At 57.1% G+C, this 16,004-nt stretch overlaps 1 protein-coding gene across 1 annotated transcript; it reads right to left on the minus strand.

Annotated features, from left to right (window-relative positions):
* Positions 1-561: 561 nt before the first annotated feature.
* On the minus strand, positions 562-15,663 carry CLK3 (CDC-like kinase 3). Its single transcript, XM_012640597.1, has 13 exons — positions 14,731-15,663; positions 11,193-11,344; positions 10,357-10,573; positions 8,368-8,464; positions 8,024-8,090; positions 5,528-5,644; positions 4,595-4,761; positions 3,306-3,400; positions 3,084-3,213; positions 2,711-2,793; positions 2,120-2,199; positions 1,739-1,829; positions 562-1,060 (listed from the first exon to the last, which is right to left on the minus strand). Exons 1-13 carry the CDS (start codon positions 15,172-15,174, stop codon positions 884-886), a joined length of 1,917 nt encoding a protein of 638 aa, XP_012496051.1. The 5' UTR covers positions 15,175-15,663; the 3' UTR covers positions 562-883.
* Between the last annotated feature and the right edge of the window lie 341 nt (positions 15,664-16,004).

Raw genomic sequence — 16,004 nt, forward strand, 5'->3', positions numbered from 1 at the left:
ATTAAAAATAATCATGATGCCTCTAGCTGCAGCTCTTTTCAGAGGCATCCTGCCTAGAGTGCCCAGTCCCCAGGGGGCCCCAATCAGATAGCGAGCCTATCTCATGCAGCTCTTGGGGAACCAAAACCAGCACTGAAATAAAGCTGAATGGCTGGGTCCTGTGCTCTGTGGTGAATGGTTCTGCCTGATGAGGTCCTGCCTCCCCCAGCTGTAGGAACCTGCCCCAATCATCACATGCCCTCAGTTGGCCATAGCTGTTGGTTATGGACAGTCCCAGCCAGTGACAGGGCTGGCAGGGCAGGGAAAACCAGACCCTGCCTGGCTAGCTGCAGTGAGCTGTTTCCCTTAGGTTCCTTGGGGCTGGGAAGTACAGGAGCCAGCAGGGTGGGGGCACAGGATGAGGCCCAGGTGTCATCTAGGACTGCTCAACAGCCTGCCACCTCAGCCCCACCTTGGGGCTGGACTGCTCTTTTCCTAGGCCAAGAGATGTCCCCACTTCTGGTCTTTCCACTGGCTAGCTCTTCTGTGCCTGGCCCGGTTCACACTTAGCTCTCCACAAGCTGAACTGCTAAGAAAGACTTTATTAATGAGGTCAGGGAAGGGAGAAGGCAGGGAGCCTGGAGACGGACACACTGGTACCAGGGGTTACAAACAGTAAGAAACACTTTATTATAACTTTACAACATATAAATAGCTTGGGTCAAATCTGTGCTTTCTGGCAGCTGGGCACCAAGTCTCCTCCCCTGCAGGCTCCTGCCTTCCTTCACATTGCACTGTTCGTTGGGTGGCTCTGGCCCTGGGGCCGGTGGTAGAGGCTGGAGAAAAGGGGCTGGACAGCCCAGTCCCACTCTCCATCATCTCCTTGCAGGGTGGCCTGCACCTGTCATCTGCTTGGGTTGCGGCTGCTGTGGAAGGACCGCTCCTCAGGGGTCAAGCCAGCAAAGAAGGGGTGCAGCAGGGCCTCGGCCAGTGTGATGCGCTGGGCAGGGTCAAATTCTAACATCCTCCTCATCAGGTCAAACAGCTGCACGTGCTCCAGAGTGTCCTGGAGCATGTAACTCTGCTCAGGGACACAAGGTGCCTCAGTGTGACGGCAGGGTCGTGGGGAAGCCACAGCAGGTCCCTTTGCCTCTGGGACGCCTTGCTGGACTGGGTCGAGGAGGCAGTGATGCCTCCTTGGAGGACTCTACTTCCGCCCTCCTGGACAGACAACGAGCAGCTCCTTTCCTTTCATGCCTGTGTTTAACGTTTTGCTCGGAACTTGCCAGGCTACTAGGTGTCTTGCTGGGTTGGTGCCTCTGCCCCACATGCAAAGTCCTGACACGTGGGTAAAGATCACCTCTGCGAAATTCACTTGTCTGAGCACCAAATGCAGTTGACAGAGGCTTCCTGGCCATGGCTAGGTCTTCCCTCCCCCCTCACCTCAGTCCTGCCTAGTTCTTCCCAAAATTGAGAGAAGAGGGTGGGACAGGAAGCAGCAGGGTCTCTGACATCTGGGTCTTCTGGTGTTCCCCAATTACATTCATAGCCACCCCATGGGGAAGGGGTAAGGCTAAGGGCCCCTCTGGGGCAGTTTGCAAGAAGCCCAACTGCCAGCACCCAGTCTTGGGTGCTGCCTCCCACAGAGCTGGAACGAGGAGGCAGCCTTTAGCTGCCTGGCCTGTCTCTCTGCTGTGTGTCTGCCCAGAGCCTGGGGTCTCCTTGGCATGAGTTGAGCTGGGGGAAGCCAGAAACTGACCTTCAGAGGTTTGCAGTTCTCCTTCACATACCGGCCGTCAGAGCTGTTCTCATCCCAAACCAGGCCCCCTTTGTAGAAATATTTCTGCTTCCTGAAAATGTGGGGTGGGGGGAGTAGGGGTCAGGTTGTGGGAGTGGTAGGGGGACAAGCCTCTGGTGAGAGGTGAGGAAGAGCAGCTCCAGCCAGACTCAAGACAGTGGCAGTCTAGGGAATGGCAGCAAAGCCAGGACGTACAGGGGAAGGCTGTCAGGAGCCAGGGGGAGCCATGAATGTCTGGCAGAGACTTTCTATTCTATATCCAGTACCCTGTTAACACCCAGCCGAGAAGGGAAAGGTTCCTATGTCAGCCCTGACCCCGGAAGGAGCTACCGGGCTCCTTACCTGGTGCGGTGGATCATGTGTGATGGGATGGGCCCTAGGATCTTCTCCATCATCACCAAGTGCTCTCGGTTTTCATGGGTCTGTGGAAGATGAGGGACAGAGCAAGTAAGGACAGTCCCAGCCTCACCCCGCTCAGGGAGAATACAGGATGAGAGAGAGGGGCAAATGCCCTTGCTGCCCCAGGAGATGCAAACTACCAATGGAACAGCAGTCCCAGCCTCTCCAACCGGGTGGCAGCTCGCCAGCCTGTTCTCTGAGGAACAGGCTCACGCTCCGCAGCCCTTCAGGCAGACCTGGCCATGACTGCACACCGCTCTCTGGTTAGCTGCACTCTCCCCAGAACACATTCCAGCCGCCCCCAGGCCCTCACTCATGCTGTATCCCCTGCCTGAAACGCTCCCTCCCGCCCTTCATCCTTGATGGCAGCTATACGGACCTCTGCCTTCTTCCCCTGAGCCTCTACAACCCTTGAGTCTGAATCTTACAACCTGACAAGTGACAAGGTGGAAGACACCTGTCTCTTCGGCCACAAAGGGCTTCCTAACCCAGAGTGGCAATGCTCACGCAGGGAAGCAGTGTGGGGCACTGTACCTGGAAGAGTGTGAAGCCCCGGTAGTACTCGAAGAGAATGCAGCCAATACTCCAAACGTCGCAGGGCTGTGACCAGCCCAGCTCTGAAAGCCAAGACAGGGAAAGGCTGTGAGATCCAGTTCCGTGCTCCTCGCCTGGAGATCACAGGGCAGCAGCCACACTGGCTGGCAGGCTCTTGCCCCAGTACAGGGCCCTCTCTCAGTAAGGCTGACTGACAAGGCCAAGTCAGCAACCTCAGTGTCTCATGACACTGGCCCCTTCGTCTGAGATGTTCTGACTGCCCTGGGTGGCAGACTGACCGGCACGCCGCTGCTGTTCACGCCCTCCCAACCACTGCCCGGTATAACAAGGTCAGGGGCTATCAGAAACTCACCAAGGATCACCTCAGGTGGGCGATAGTGACGAGTGGCCACAATGGTCGTATGATGTTCATGGTCAAAGGTGGCACTACCGAAGTCAGCCACTCGGATGCTGGTGTTCTTCACTGACTTCTCCTCACAACTCTGAAGGGCAAGGCAGGTAAGCAAGGTCAGGAGTCTGTCCCAGCAGGTAACCCAGCCCGGGAGCAGGGCCTCACCCTCACCCCCATCAGTACCTTGTGCTCATTGTAGAGGGTTTCAAACTCGGAATTCACAAATAGGATGTTCTCTGGCTTTAAGTCTGTGTGGGTCAGCTGGTTCTCATGCAGAACTGAGGGGGCAGGGAAGGAGGGAAGGAGGCACTGAGAACCTGCGCTTACTCACCAGGTCCTGCCGGCTCTAGGCCACACCCCACCTCCGAAGCCAGCAACACCCCCCAGCCTAAGCAGGGAGCCGGGCCTCACACTGCTTTTCTCCTGGCGTCCGTCTCAAGGGTTCCCATTCTTGAGGCCTTGGAGGGGGAAGACCTTTTCCATTCAAAAAACCTCCCTCTACCTCCTCTACAGAGACCAGGCCTCCTCACCTGTCTCTCACCAAAGCTACAGCGACAGCCTTGGGGTGGTTCCTTCTCCCCAACACCAGTTACAGAATACAAGACCCATTGCAAAATGAAAATGCAGGTCCCCTTGTTTAAAACATACTAAGAATGTTAAGGTGGTGGCAGTAGCACAAAATCAAGCACAGGGTCCTATGTGACTGGCTGTACAAGTCACACACCCAGGAAGCCAGACCTGCCTCTCCTCATCACCAGCCCCGAGAGCCCATCCTCCCGACAGTGGCTTCCTGCTACTTGTCACTTTCAGGGTCAAGGCTCCCATCTAGCATTCAGGAACCTCACAATGGTGTGGCCCACCACTTCCCAGTGTGAGCCCTCCCTCCAGTAGTCTCAGCACGTGCCAGGCTCTAGGCCTTCACGGAACTGTTCTTGCTTGGAATGCCTGTCCCGGCTCCATCTGTCCAGATCCTGCACATTCTGGCTCTAGGTCTATTGACCTCTCCAAGGAGCCTTTCTGTACTGCTCCAGCCATCACGAACCCTACAGGGCTGAGCACTGGCACCACCAGCTATTCAAGGCTGGTAGGTAGATGAGGAGTGATGGTTAGACAGAGGGTCTCCATGTAGTGGGATCTGTCAGGTCAGGCTTCTACCTTTTTATGCTATGCATGAAGCGGGGAGGCAGGGTTGGTAGCTGGGCCAATTCTACAGCAGCTCTTTCCTTCTTTCTTCCTGAGTACCTGGGGCAAAGGCTAGCCTAGGAGGTCCCTGGATAGCATTCTATCCCTCCCATCCTCACACTGAGATTCCCACCTGAAGACAGAAGGCCTTTCAGCCAAAGGGGCTCTGGTATCTCTTAGGCCCAGCAGAACAGTTAGCAATGTGCTAGAGTGAACGGAGAGCAAGATCACCAGGTGGCTGTGCTGCAGGCTGTGGCCCCCCCATGCTCTGTGTGAGGGTGGACACTTACATCTAAGGGCGTGGCAGAGCTGGTAGGCCATGTGCCGCACATGTGGTAGTGGGTAAGGCTGGAAATTATTCTCCTTCAGGAACTCAAAGGTGTTCTTGCCCAGAAGCTCAAAGGCGATGCACATGTGACCGTGGAAGTTGAACCAGTCAGACATCAAGACGCACAGGCTGAGGGAGAAGGATGGGTGGGGCTCAGGCTCTGTGCTGGGGGCCTCTCTCACCCCCCTCTCAGGTGAAGCCAGTCCCCTTTCTCTCCTAGGCCACTGGGTCATAACACCAGGACACAGATACACATGAAGAAAGAGAGTCAGAGCAAGAACACGTCTCCCCACCAGCCATCACCCAGACGAGCTCTAGGCAAGGAATGCACTTCCTGCATGGAGGTGGGGTGGGATGGGGGACAGGGTTCTGGTCCAAGTTCTCCAAGCCCCCCTCCCTTACTCAGGACAGAGGGAGAAGCCCTGCCTCAGAGCTGCTGAGGAAGAGATGGAATAGTGTTGCTTTTTTCAACTCACACACTCTACTGAGCTTCACGAGGGTGTTGGATTCACCCATCTGCCCGTGCTCAGCACAGTGTTTGGGGGGAAAGTGCTCAGTGTGTTTGCCAAAGAAAGGCCCTCCTTTGGATGTCTCCTGTGTGAGAGCCCTGAACAGCCTCATGTGCCCACCACAACCCAGTGAGGTCCCCACTTCACAAATGCAGGGCTGGAGGCCTGGCTCAGAACACAGCGCCAGTTGGCATAGAGCCTGGACTCAAGTCCAAAGGCTCCTTCCAGCAAGACTTGCTTGCCAGTCTCCTGTGAGTGTGGGGAGAAGGCATAGTGCCAAGCAGGTGATGGGACACTGCTAAGCCGCTGAGGGGGCCAAGCAGTTGGGGCTGACGTAGACTCTGTCTCCACTAAAGGCTTCCCTCCCACTCCTTGCAGACACTCACAATTTGTTCTCTTTGTCCTTCTCCTTGATTTTTTTGAGAACATTGATTTCTAGTCGGGCAGCCTCCCGGTACTTGCCCACGTTGCGGATGATCTTCAGGGCAACCTGAGACTTCCCTCTGGTACCCGGGAAGGAAGCAGAGGTTCTCATCAGCAGCTGCCCAGCCCTTCTCCCACCCTCCTCCCCAGCCCAGCAACTCCAAACACACACTGCTCCGGGAATGGCCTGCCCTGGAGAGAGGAGATACTTTCTGCCCAGCCTGCCCCGTGCAACACCAGACCCCTTTCCACCCAACAGCCAGCTCCCTGGCATCTGTGACTTAATGCTCTCAGCCTCCATGCCAGCCTCAGGCTTCTGTGTTCTCAGCCACTGCCAGCTCCCAGGGGAGAGTGTGGGCAGAGCAGAGACTAATTTTGCTGGCTGGCACCAGCCCCAGACATTACACAGTAACCTAACCTTTAGGCCAGTGAGCCCTGACCCCGGCCATGCCGCTCCACCCAGAATCCTCCCACAGCACTTCTTGACCTTCCCGAGCATGTCATCTTCAAGTCTGAGCAAACAGTTCCCCTTGGGGTGGGGGTTCCAGGATGAAGGGATGGTCTGGCAAGAGGTAAGGGTGCCAGCAATGGGGTCCTCTCACTGTGAGGCCCAGGGCCAATTTCTTTACCATGCCCCTCTCCAGGCCCACCTACCTGCCACAGCATTTATCAGTGACCACAGAGTGCCAGGAACCCTTAAGTGTCCAACGAGGATTTTAACAGTCCCTGCTCTGTAATTCACACCCCGAACCCCATCCCAGGAGGCTATCTGCAGGGTGTGAGCAGAGAAAGGAAACCTGCTGCTGAGGCTCAGCTGCCAGGCTGTCAGGAAGGGACAGCTAGAATTCAGATGCTCAGTGGGGAACTACAGTGTTGACAGCCCTGGCCCACAAGGATATGTCCTCTGAGACCTCAGGGAGGCTGGCCTTGGTGCCCAAGGAAAGGCCCACAGGCCACAGAGCAAAGGCATCTTCTAGTTCTCCGTAACCCATTTCCCCAGATTCTCAGAGCAGGAAAGGAGCTCAGAAGAAAAGCTACACAGACTCCAGCCTCCTTCTAGAACAGGATCTCTCTGTGGCACTCCAATCCTCAACACAGGGAGCTCACCACTTCCAAAGGCCGTCCCTGCCAGGACTGTACTGCTCTGAGAGTAAGGCCTTCCTTTTAGTGAGCTGAATTCTGCCTCTGCATAACCAGCCCCACTGGCCCCGACTCCGTTTGAGTCCCCTGAAAGTTCCCTGGACCTTGTGCCTGCCCCTTAGTGACTTCAGAGGCTCATTTTCCCTCTAGCTACTCAAGAGTGGCACACCCCAGATAGTCCAGTTCTGCCCTCGTGCATTACAGCTCTTGGATCTGCCACATCCCCATCTGGTCACAGTATAGTCTGTACGTTGTCCATCTACCCATTGGTCCCAGCCCTAACCTCTTGTGCCACACTGGGTCCGAGGGGTGTTTAAATGGGAACTGGGAGCAAAGGGAAGCTTCCTCTCAGTCACTGCTGCCGCCTTATCTTGTGGCCACAGGGATGGCTGGACTCCCGGGTATGACTGTCCTTTCTGATCACTCTTCTTAATGTGGGAGCACTACAGTACAGTGGTACCCAGCTCCGCCATCAACAGTGGATTTAGGCAAACCCTGAGCAGATTTATTCATCTCTAAAATCGAGAGGGCCACATATGGGTGGCACCTGACTCAAAATGAGGACACTAGCACTTAGTAGCTAAATGCCAAACCAGTTAGAGGGCCATTAAGGCAGGGAGGCAGTTGGCTCCCAGGAGGTAGTCTCCCCAACCCACAGCTAGAGGAGGAAGCAAGGGTTGCAGTCTTGAGGAATGGGAAGGAGACAAAGTGTTACACTGTTAGGCCTGGGAGGGAGCAAGGTACCCCCAGCAGCACGACACACAGGCACAGACCCACCCTTCCTAAGCACGCTCAGCAGGGACCACATGCTACCCTAGCCACACTGGGGAAGCAGTGGCCTGCTTGGTGAGAAAGCCCAGGGTCTTGTTTCTCTCAACTGGGACCTGCACAGCCTCTCATGAACCTCAGGGGGTGAGGGCTCATGCTTGGGCTGGGCTTAGTGGCACTCCCAACCCCTTGCCAAGCCAAGAACCTAAAAAACATCACAGGAAGCAAGTTCAAGCACAGAGGAGCCAGGGCCTCGGCCCTGTTCTGATAGCCACCATCACAGCCTTGGAGAAGTAGAGAAACTGGGGCAGAACCATTCACTGACCAGCAGTTCTTCGGTAGGGATGCCAAATGCCTGCAGAACCCCAAGATTTTCTCCCTTATTTTGGGGGATCAGCAACACTCTAATGTGTACAGGTCAGACCCCTACTTTGGTGTTACCCTTCAAAAAGAAGAAAGTTAAGCTCTGACAGCCACGGCCCTCGAGAACCGCAGGCTACCCATCCCAGGAAGATCACATCCAGAGCCAGCTGTACTGCCCAGCCCCTCACCTGGCATGGTCCAAGCACTCTACCACCTTGCCAAAGGTGCCTTCACCCAGGTTCCCCACGATCTCATCTAGGAGAGAAAAGAAGTTGGACATAAGAGTCTGGAGGGCAGGGGGGCGGCAGCTCCTGCAAGTTCACAGCATTCAAATTCTCAAAAACAAAAAAGGTTTCTCTCTCACTGCTACACTCTTAAAAACAGAAGTTGCTAGCGTCTGCGTCATTCAGGCAATTACTGGTGGCCCCACTAAGGCGCCACGCGCACTAGAGGCCCCTCCAGGCAGGAGAGGTCTTGTCTAACAAGGGGGGTAGAAAGTAGAGAGGTAAAGTTTTACGAAAGGTGGCTGTACATCGCTCTTGGAGCCAATCGCCGATCCGGCACACCAGGTGGCCCTCCTTGTCATCTTCCACACTTCGGCTGCTGCGCTTACTGCTCTGTTGGCTTCTCTGCATGCACCGCCCCCCGAAACGCCATCCGACCAATCGCATGGTAGGCGGTTCCGATTGACAGATTGAGGTGTCAGTCAAAGGCAGAGGTGGAGACGGTGAGGAGCCGGTGGGTTGGTTGGTTGGTTGGTTGGTTGGATTTTCCAGATCCCAGCATTTCATAAGGCACACAGCATATATAACGATAGGGATATTGCAAGGGACACGTCAAGACACAAACTGACTTCAAAAACAGAAAAGTAAAAACAGCTACAGGTACGTAAAGAAAACTCGGACATTATCTATAAGAGGAGCGCCGCAAACGCTCAGAAAGATGACCAGCCTCTGCTGCTGAGGGGCCAGGTGGTGAGAGAGCCACAGCCCTGACTCTCTCCTCCTCCAAGTCTCCCCCTCCCGAGCCCTCCCGTGGTGGCTTCGGCCAGAGCTGAAGATGCAGTGAGAACGGCGCAAGAAGGCAGCTGGCCCAGCCCGGGTCCAACCATCCAGACTGGTCAGAGAGCTATGCTGGCTGCAGCTGCAGAACGCCCAGCCTGTGCTTGCCTGCCTCTGTTCACCCACGCAGCCTTGCATGTGCCCGACAGCGGCCACTCACAGCCAAGCTGCTACCTGCCCCCAGAAGGCAATCTTGGCCAGACTTAACCATCACTACCAGAAACAGCCTTCCATCAGCAGCCCTCCTGCCACCAGCCTCCAGCAGGAAAGGAGCCTGGGATCCTCTGGGCTGGTTGACCTCCAGGCTTTCTACCACAATGGCCCACATAGGCCTCATGCCAGCTCCTGCCCTGGCCTTGGCGCCTGTGCTGTTCACAATCCAGGCCCATCCCGAGCCTCACGATAGAGGACACCAAAAAGAGAAGAAGCAGAGCCAGATTTGCAGTGCCATCCTGTGGCAGTATGCAGAGGCCACCAGGCCATGCTGGACAGGCCCATACAGAGTCAACCCTCAACCCATGGCCGCTCAAAGAAGTCGCAGAAGACAGCTGGGCAGAGAAGATGCCTGGATCCTCCATGGCTCCACAGGGGCCTCATGGCTGGCAGGAGGGAAGCAGGGAGGCAGGAAGGAGGGATGAGGGGAGAAGAGAAGACCGCACGTAACCTCAGAAATACACAACTGGTTTGCCTTCCCCAGGGGTCTGAGTACAGCGGGGGCTCCTGGTCTCAACAGAGACCTGCGCAACCCTCCACGCTAGAAACACTGGCCAGGCCCCGCCCTTGGCAGGTGTCCTGCAAGTGGACAAGGCAGGAGAAGCCTGGGGCTATGGGCCTTTGTCATTGCTGGCATTTCTTCACACGCCCTCTTCTCCATGACTGTCCCTCACGTAGAGAGGGACTGGCTGGGGGTCAGAAGGGAAGCTCCCCAGTCTGAGCTGACAGGTAAATCCTCCCTTCCTGTGGGGCACACCAGTGGGGCTCGACAGCTTCCGGGCCTTTGTGGAGGGGTGTGGAGATGAGCCCGCAGAGATGGGTGCTGTCCACACCAGTCAGAGCATTCAGCTACACACGGGAGCAGTCTCTGGGTGGGAAGCACCAGACCATTTAGCTGCAGACCGCATACCGGCAATACTACTAGGATCCCTAAGAAGTGACCCCGGCCACTTGCACCATGTGGCCTGTGTCTGATGCAGTGTGTAGACATAGACAGGCCTGGGGGCAGCCAGCGACGGAGCCAGAGCCTCTACAGCTGCCACTGGCAAGGGGCCAGAAGCCAGAGGGGCCGGAACCTCCTGCTGAGCCCTATAACTAGACCAGACAACACATACACACACACATGCACACACACCAGCGCGTGTGCGCAAGGCTGGCAGTACTCACCCAGACCAGCCAGCCTGAGAGAAGGCTAGAAAGAGATGAGGCCTTTAAGCCCCAGCCAGCACACTCTGGCCACCACTCACCGAGGAGGCGCTGCTACAAGACCTGGTGCGGCGTTTGTGGCAGTGGTGGGTATGCTTGCGGGTCCGGTACGGCCCCCTCTCTCGTGACCGCCGACGATGACGAGAACGTGAAGATCCATAGCAGTCCTCTCCAAACGAGGGGCTCCGTTCTTCACACCGGTATGCATCACTGTCACGGCGCTCCCGGTATCTCCTCTGGTAGGGCAGGCGGTCATGGCTGCCAAAAGGGGGATGGGGACACTGGTCAGCTGGGTCCCTGCTAGAGGGCTCACAGAGAGTGCCTGATGGGCCCAAGCATTCAGACTGGTGGCAAGTGGGCAGGAGAGGGGAAGGTGCAAAGGTATGAGGCCTGCTCTCCGGAGACGTGGCTCATGATGGCATCCCTCCAGTGCCACAGCAGGAAGGGTGCAGGGGGACATAAGCATGGGGCCTGCTGCGACTATAACTTTGGCCTGGGGGCTGAGATAGGACCCAAGAAGCAACTTTTCCAGGGCTGAGATTATGCTCCTAATCCTCACTGAGGAAGGCTCAGAAGGCCAGCAGGAGAGATGCTGGCCTAGAAAATGGGGGCATATGTAGGGAGAAGAAGAAAGAACACTCCAGGACAGAGAAAGAAGGGGCAGCAAGGACGGTAGCTACTGCTGAGGCTAGGGCATGCAGGTGAGATTAGGGGAGGAGCCCAAGGGGCAAGGCAGGGATCCAAAGGCAGCTAGGCAGCTAGGCAGCTAGGCAGGGGTGGAATCATCTCAAGGAGTCTGGGGCTGCCACAGCTTCCGGACAATCTCGCTAGCCAGCTGAGGGAAGGAGCCCTTCCTTCCTACCTAGTTCCCTCTCACCTTCTGGACCGAGATCTCCGGGGGGGAGGCTCCCTTCGGGACGGGTATCGTAGTCTCCCTTCATGTTCCCGACTGTAAGATCTCCTCCTTTTCCATCGGTAGCTCAGGTATGGGTCTGGCTCAGGGGAGCGGTATCGCTTACAGTGATGCATCTAGGCCACAAGAAATGGAAAGCCCTGCTAAATACACAGCCAGCCACCTCCAGCCACAGGGTTGCGTGGGACAGCCCAGTTGCTCCTGAAGAAGAGGCCCATTGTTCTGTTTGGGGGCAGCCCCTCCCAGGGGTTTATGAAGTGAAGAACTCTGAGGTCACACTGGTCAAACAGCAGACAATGGGTAACACCCTTCTCTGCCAGTGAACAAACAAACAGCTGCCTCCCAGGAAAGCACCACTGGCCTAGTGGCCTGAGCACTCAGGGAAGTAGGCGAGCCAGGGCCCAGGTGCTGAGGCAGGGACACAGGGTGGAGATGGTGGGCCCTGTCACAAGGAGACGAAAGACAGGGAGAAAGGGGAGCCTCCTGTGCTCGATTCCCTCCTGCCTGGGGGGCAGGGGCCAGTCAAAGGGCTGCTGGCTGAGCCGACACATGGGAGCGAGGGGTCAAAGCCCTCAAGTTTGAGAAGCTGAAAGCTGCCCGGCTGAGGCCCTGAAGTGGACTCCACTCAAGGGAGTAAGGACCACAGTCAGCATGAGGAGCCACAGCAGAAATGAGAAGACCAGCCCTTGGAGAAAGAGGCACGCAGGGTCTCATAGACATTTCCTAGCCTGCCCACCCAAGGGTCTACCCAAGTAGATATGGGCCCAGGGGCCCTGTGGGTTCACCCTTGGTCTCAGCACCAGTGAGGACTCCAGGGTCCTCAGAGTACCCAAGTTTCTTGCCCAAGGCCCACTGAGCACCCTGCAGTGCCACTCCAGGTGCCTCACCTTTATCCAACAGTACCATGCTGTCCCCTCTTCTAGCTCCCCTGCTCCAGTACCCTCTCCTACGCCTCTCTCAGAACTAGCCTGGCAGGCCAAAGAGCCCTATTTCACTGTCCCCGTTCAGTGGGGACTTAGAGCCACCACAGCAAATTGCCGTGCTGATGTGCCACTATCTGAGAAAGCTAGTTATGTGAAGACAGCTCCCTGCTCCACCTATACCCAAACTTCTGACACTGCCTCCACAGGAAGGCTGGGCCAGAGACCACACCAGCCTTCTTCCCAACCCTTCGCTTGGCCATAGCCAGCCTCCAGTCATGGTCAGTCCTGGGCTCGCCTGACCAAACACATTTTGGACAAACCCCATTAAGGCTCCCTCATCTCGTCAGCAGGGACTGTCAGAAGTCCAGCATGGAATGGCTCCCCATGGATGAGCAGTACAGAGAGGCATATCTGACCAAACCCCTGGGTACTTCTCCGTGATCGTAAGGAAGTCACTGCCCTCAATCTCCTCACTACCAGATGTCTTCCCCTGTCGACCTGTGAAGTCCTTGGAGATAAACACTATGTAAAAGCACCAACACCTTCCCAAGAGCTTAGATTTGTTGTTTTGATGATCAGCTGACTAATGTTTCACTGTTTTCCTGTGATTACCCAGGGTCAGGTGCCCAAGCTATGGGCTAAAAGCCGCATCTCACTAATTGACCCAGAAGATGCTCCATGGGCCAGGGCGCACACCCTCCCACAAGACAAGCATGGTCCTGCCCATCCTTACTAGACAGACAAAACACTAGAGCTGGATGACATGGCCTGTCCCACACCAGGCCAAAGACTCCCTCCTGGGACCCCGAAGATTCTTATGTCCATACATGTTCACATGAGTGGAAAGAGCATAGCTTCAGAATCAGACAGATGTCAATCCGAATTGTGGCAATGCCACTTCTAGCTGTGTACCTTTGGGAAAGTTATTAAACTATTCTGACTTTCAGTTTCCTCTTGCAACAAGGGAATGGTAATGTCTTACAAGGTTCTGCGAGGATTAAATATGTCTCTCCTCTAAGTCAAATGCCCGGCACAGGTTTGTGCCCAGAGGTACTAAAGGCAGCTTTCCATTAAAAAGTTCCAGGTAACACCTCAGGGCTATATTAAATGCTTTAAAGACATTTTATAAGTCCCTTCCAAGAGACCTGGGAGGAGAGGGCTCTAGCAGAAAACCCTAACCTAAATCCCAGTGCTGCCGCTTACTGACCTCATGACTTAGACAAGTCACGCTAGGCCCTGGTTACCAAGTCTGGAAAATGAAGATAACGTCTCCCAGCCTGGCGAAGGAGCTGACAAGTATGAGAGCTATAAAGTACCACACACAAGGCAATATTAGAGAAGATCATCCCTCCTTTTTAACACATTCTAGGCAGGTAAAATATTGGAAAGACGACCAGATGTCATCCTCCCAGCCAAGGCTCTAGAGCCCATTTCTCATCAACAGTCTCTGATTCTCTGAAACCTCAGCAAACAGCTTGTTTAAAGAAGCTAAGGGCCACAATTATGCTTTGGGAGGCTCTGCTCTGCACAATGAAGTAAAAGGCAATGTGAAAGAAACCAAGGCAAGGGTGCCAACTTTTCTTTGAGCACAGGCCTTGTCGGCTTCTCATTTGCTGTTCCTGGCCAGAGAACTGGGCTGACAAGAAGAGCAGCCAGCCAGGGCAGCGGCTGCCCTCCTGGATTCCAGCCACCCCAGCGCCCCATGGTTATTTTTGGCTGGCAGTGCCCCACCACTGCAACCTCAAACCTGCCACCTCGCAAAGCGCCACCGCCAACGGTGAAACGCTCCTCCTTTTCAAGGGCATGGAGGAGGGAAGCTGGAAGGCTGCCAACTCCGCCTAGATGGGGGCCTGGCTCAGGCAATTCCCACCCAAGCTCCACACCAGCGAACCCACTCCCGGAACTAAAGCACAGAGACACCGGGGCCGAAACAAGGAGCAGCCTGGGCATCTGTACTGTCAGTTTGGCCTGGCCCATACTCCCGGGCTGGAGAGGCTCCATCATCAAAACGAAATACGCAGGGGGCCTGCGGCCCTCGCTCACGTCCTTTCCTGCTGCCCCGGGTCCCAGGGATCTCAGAGTCCAATCCCCCATATCCGCCACCAGTGGCACCGAGGGGAGACCCAGGGGCAGACGCCGGGGCAAGGGGAAGGCCAGCCTGGTTCAGAATCAAACTCCAGGTCGCGCGGCGAAGAGGAGTCGGCAGACCAAGCCTCGAGCCGAGGACAGGGAGGAGTCTGAAGGCCCTTTCTGGCTGTCCCACTTCGGACCCCGGCCCCATTCCGCGAGTAGACGCAGGGCCGAAACTGGACCCTCGAAGGGGCCTCGGAGGCAGCCCAGGCTTCGCCTTCAACACCGCGGGGCCAACAGGTCGGGGTCTGTGGTGACCGTCCTCAGAGGGAGAAGCGGCAGGTCAGGGGTGAGAGGTCGGGGCCGCGGCCCGAGGTGTGCCGAAGAGGAGAAAGAAAGGGAATAGGCTAAGACCCAACCGGGAGCCTGGGCACGGCACCAGCGCGGAAGCCCCGCCAACTCATTCCCAGCCGCCGGCACCGCCACCGCGGGCCCCGGCCCGCACTCACCGTCTCCCAGGATCCGGCGGCTGCTAGGCCCCACTCTCCCCTCCGAGAGCCTCTTCCGCTTCCGGCTCCGGCCTCCGCCCGTGGCGGCCCCGCCCCCTCGCGTGACGCAGCCATAGCCAGCCCCGGCTCGACCCGGCTCGGAGGCCTGAGCGCTCTAGCCCGCGACTCGAAGGCTCTGGAGCAACCGCCTTCTCTGCTCCGGTCGGTGCCGCAGCTGTATACACTAGTTCCGGGAGGGCCGAAGGGAAGTCCCCGGCCTGGCCAGCCGCTTGCCGTGTCGCGACGCACGTAGGCTCCCGGACCCGGCAGGTGCCTGTTCCTGGCCAACGGGGCGCTCGGAGCCGAAAAGTGGAGCCCCCACCCGGCCGCGGGGCTCGGCCCGCTCTGCCGCCCCGACCCCGCCATGTCCGCCAACTCCTTCCTGCGCGCAGAGACGATGGGCATTGTTCCCGGGGGCCCCGAGGGCGCTAAAGACCTTGGAGGTCCGTGCGCCGCGGCTCGGGAAGGCGGGCGTGACTCCGCTTGCGTGAAAGAAGCAAACGGCACGTTATTCGCTCGGTGTGTGCGGGTTTTTTGAAAGCCGTGGCGACACGCCCCAGCTCGCCTGTGCACGCAGAGCAGTTTCTGGAAAAACACCCGAGAGCCACGTCAGTGGGGCCTCTTGGAGGGGCCGAGGTCTGGGGGAAGAGGAGATCCCCCTATCCTTGAGCACCCTTGGTGCCACTTACTGCCGGCCAGCATAGTTTCTCAGTTAAGAAACCCCTGCCGAACAAAAGCCCCACGCCCTGCTGCGGTCAGGCCCCGCTGGCCTCTTCGAGTCACCTCACGACCCCCTTTTGCAGAGGCCTCTAGCGTGGGGCCACCAAAACTCCTTCCACCTTTTGTCCCGCGCTTGGGGCGGATTGTGAGGCTCCACTTTCCAAAGGAGAAAACCGAGGTCGGGGCTCTTTGCGAGACCTTACTTTGTGAGCATGCGCGCCCCGCCAGGTCCCAGGGTGGCGTCCCCGCCCCCGGCTACTGGGCACGCCACAGCGAAGCGGGCGGGCGCGGCCCCTAATTGCCCCTACGCCACGCGAGGGGTCGAAACTCGCAGCCTGGGCGGACTTTCCATCCAGGCGCCGCCCCCTCCTCGGCACGGCTCCGCGCGATGGCGGGGTTTCCCCAGACCGCAGGGCGGCCTCTGCGCCCGGGGCACGCCCCTGACGCGGGACGCCGTTCCCACGCCCGGGCAGGCGCTGCCCACTCTAGACCTGTGCCTGTGCCTCTGGTTTTGC

The sequence above is a fragment of the Propithecus coquereli genome, unplaced genomic scaffold, assembly GCF_000956105.1.
Source record: "Propithecus coquereli isolate 6110/MARCELLA unplaced genomic scaffold, Pcoq_1.0 Scaffold155, whole genome shotgun sequence".
Taxonomy (NCBI): Eukaryota; Metazoa; Chordata; class Mammalia; order Primates; family Indriidae; genus Propithecus; species Propithecus coquereli.

Coding starts and splice junctions, on each gene's coding strand:
- CLK3 (XM_012640597.1), bottom strand. CDS start 15,174: ATGCCCATCGTCTCTGCGCGCAGGAAGGAGTTGGCGGACATGGCGGGG. Junction 3,401..4,594: donor GCTCTGCCACGCCCTTAGAT/GTAAGTGTCCAC, acceptor CTGCCCCCTCAG/TTCTGCATGAGAACCAGCTG. Junction 3,214..3,305: donor CCCTCTACAATGAGCACAAG/GTACTGATGGGG, acceptor CTTGCCCTTCAG/AGTTGTGAGGAGAAGTCAGT.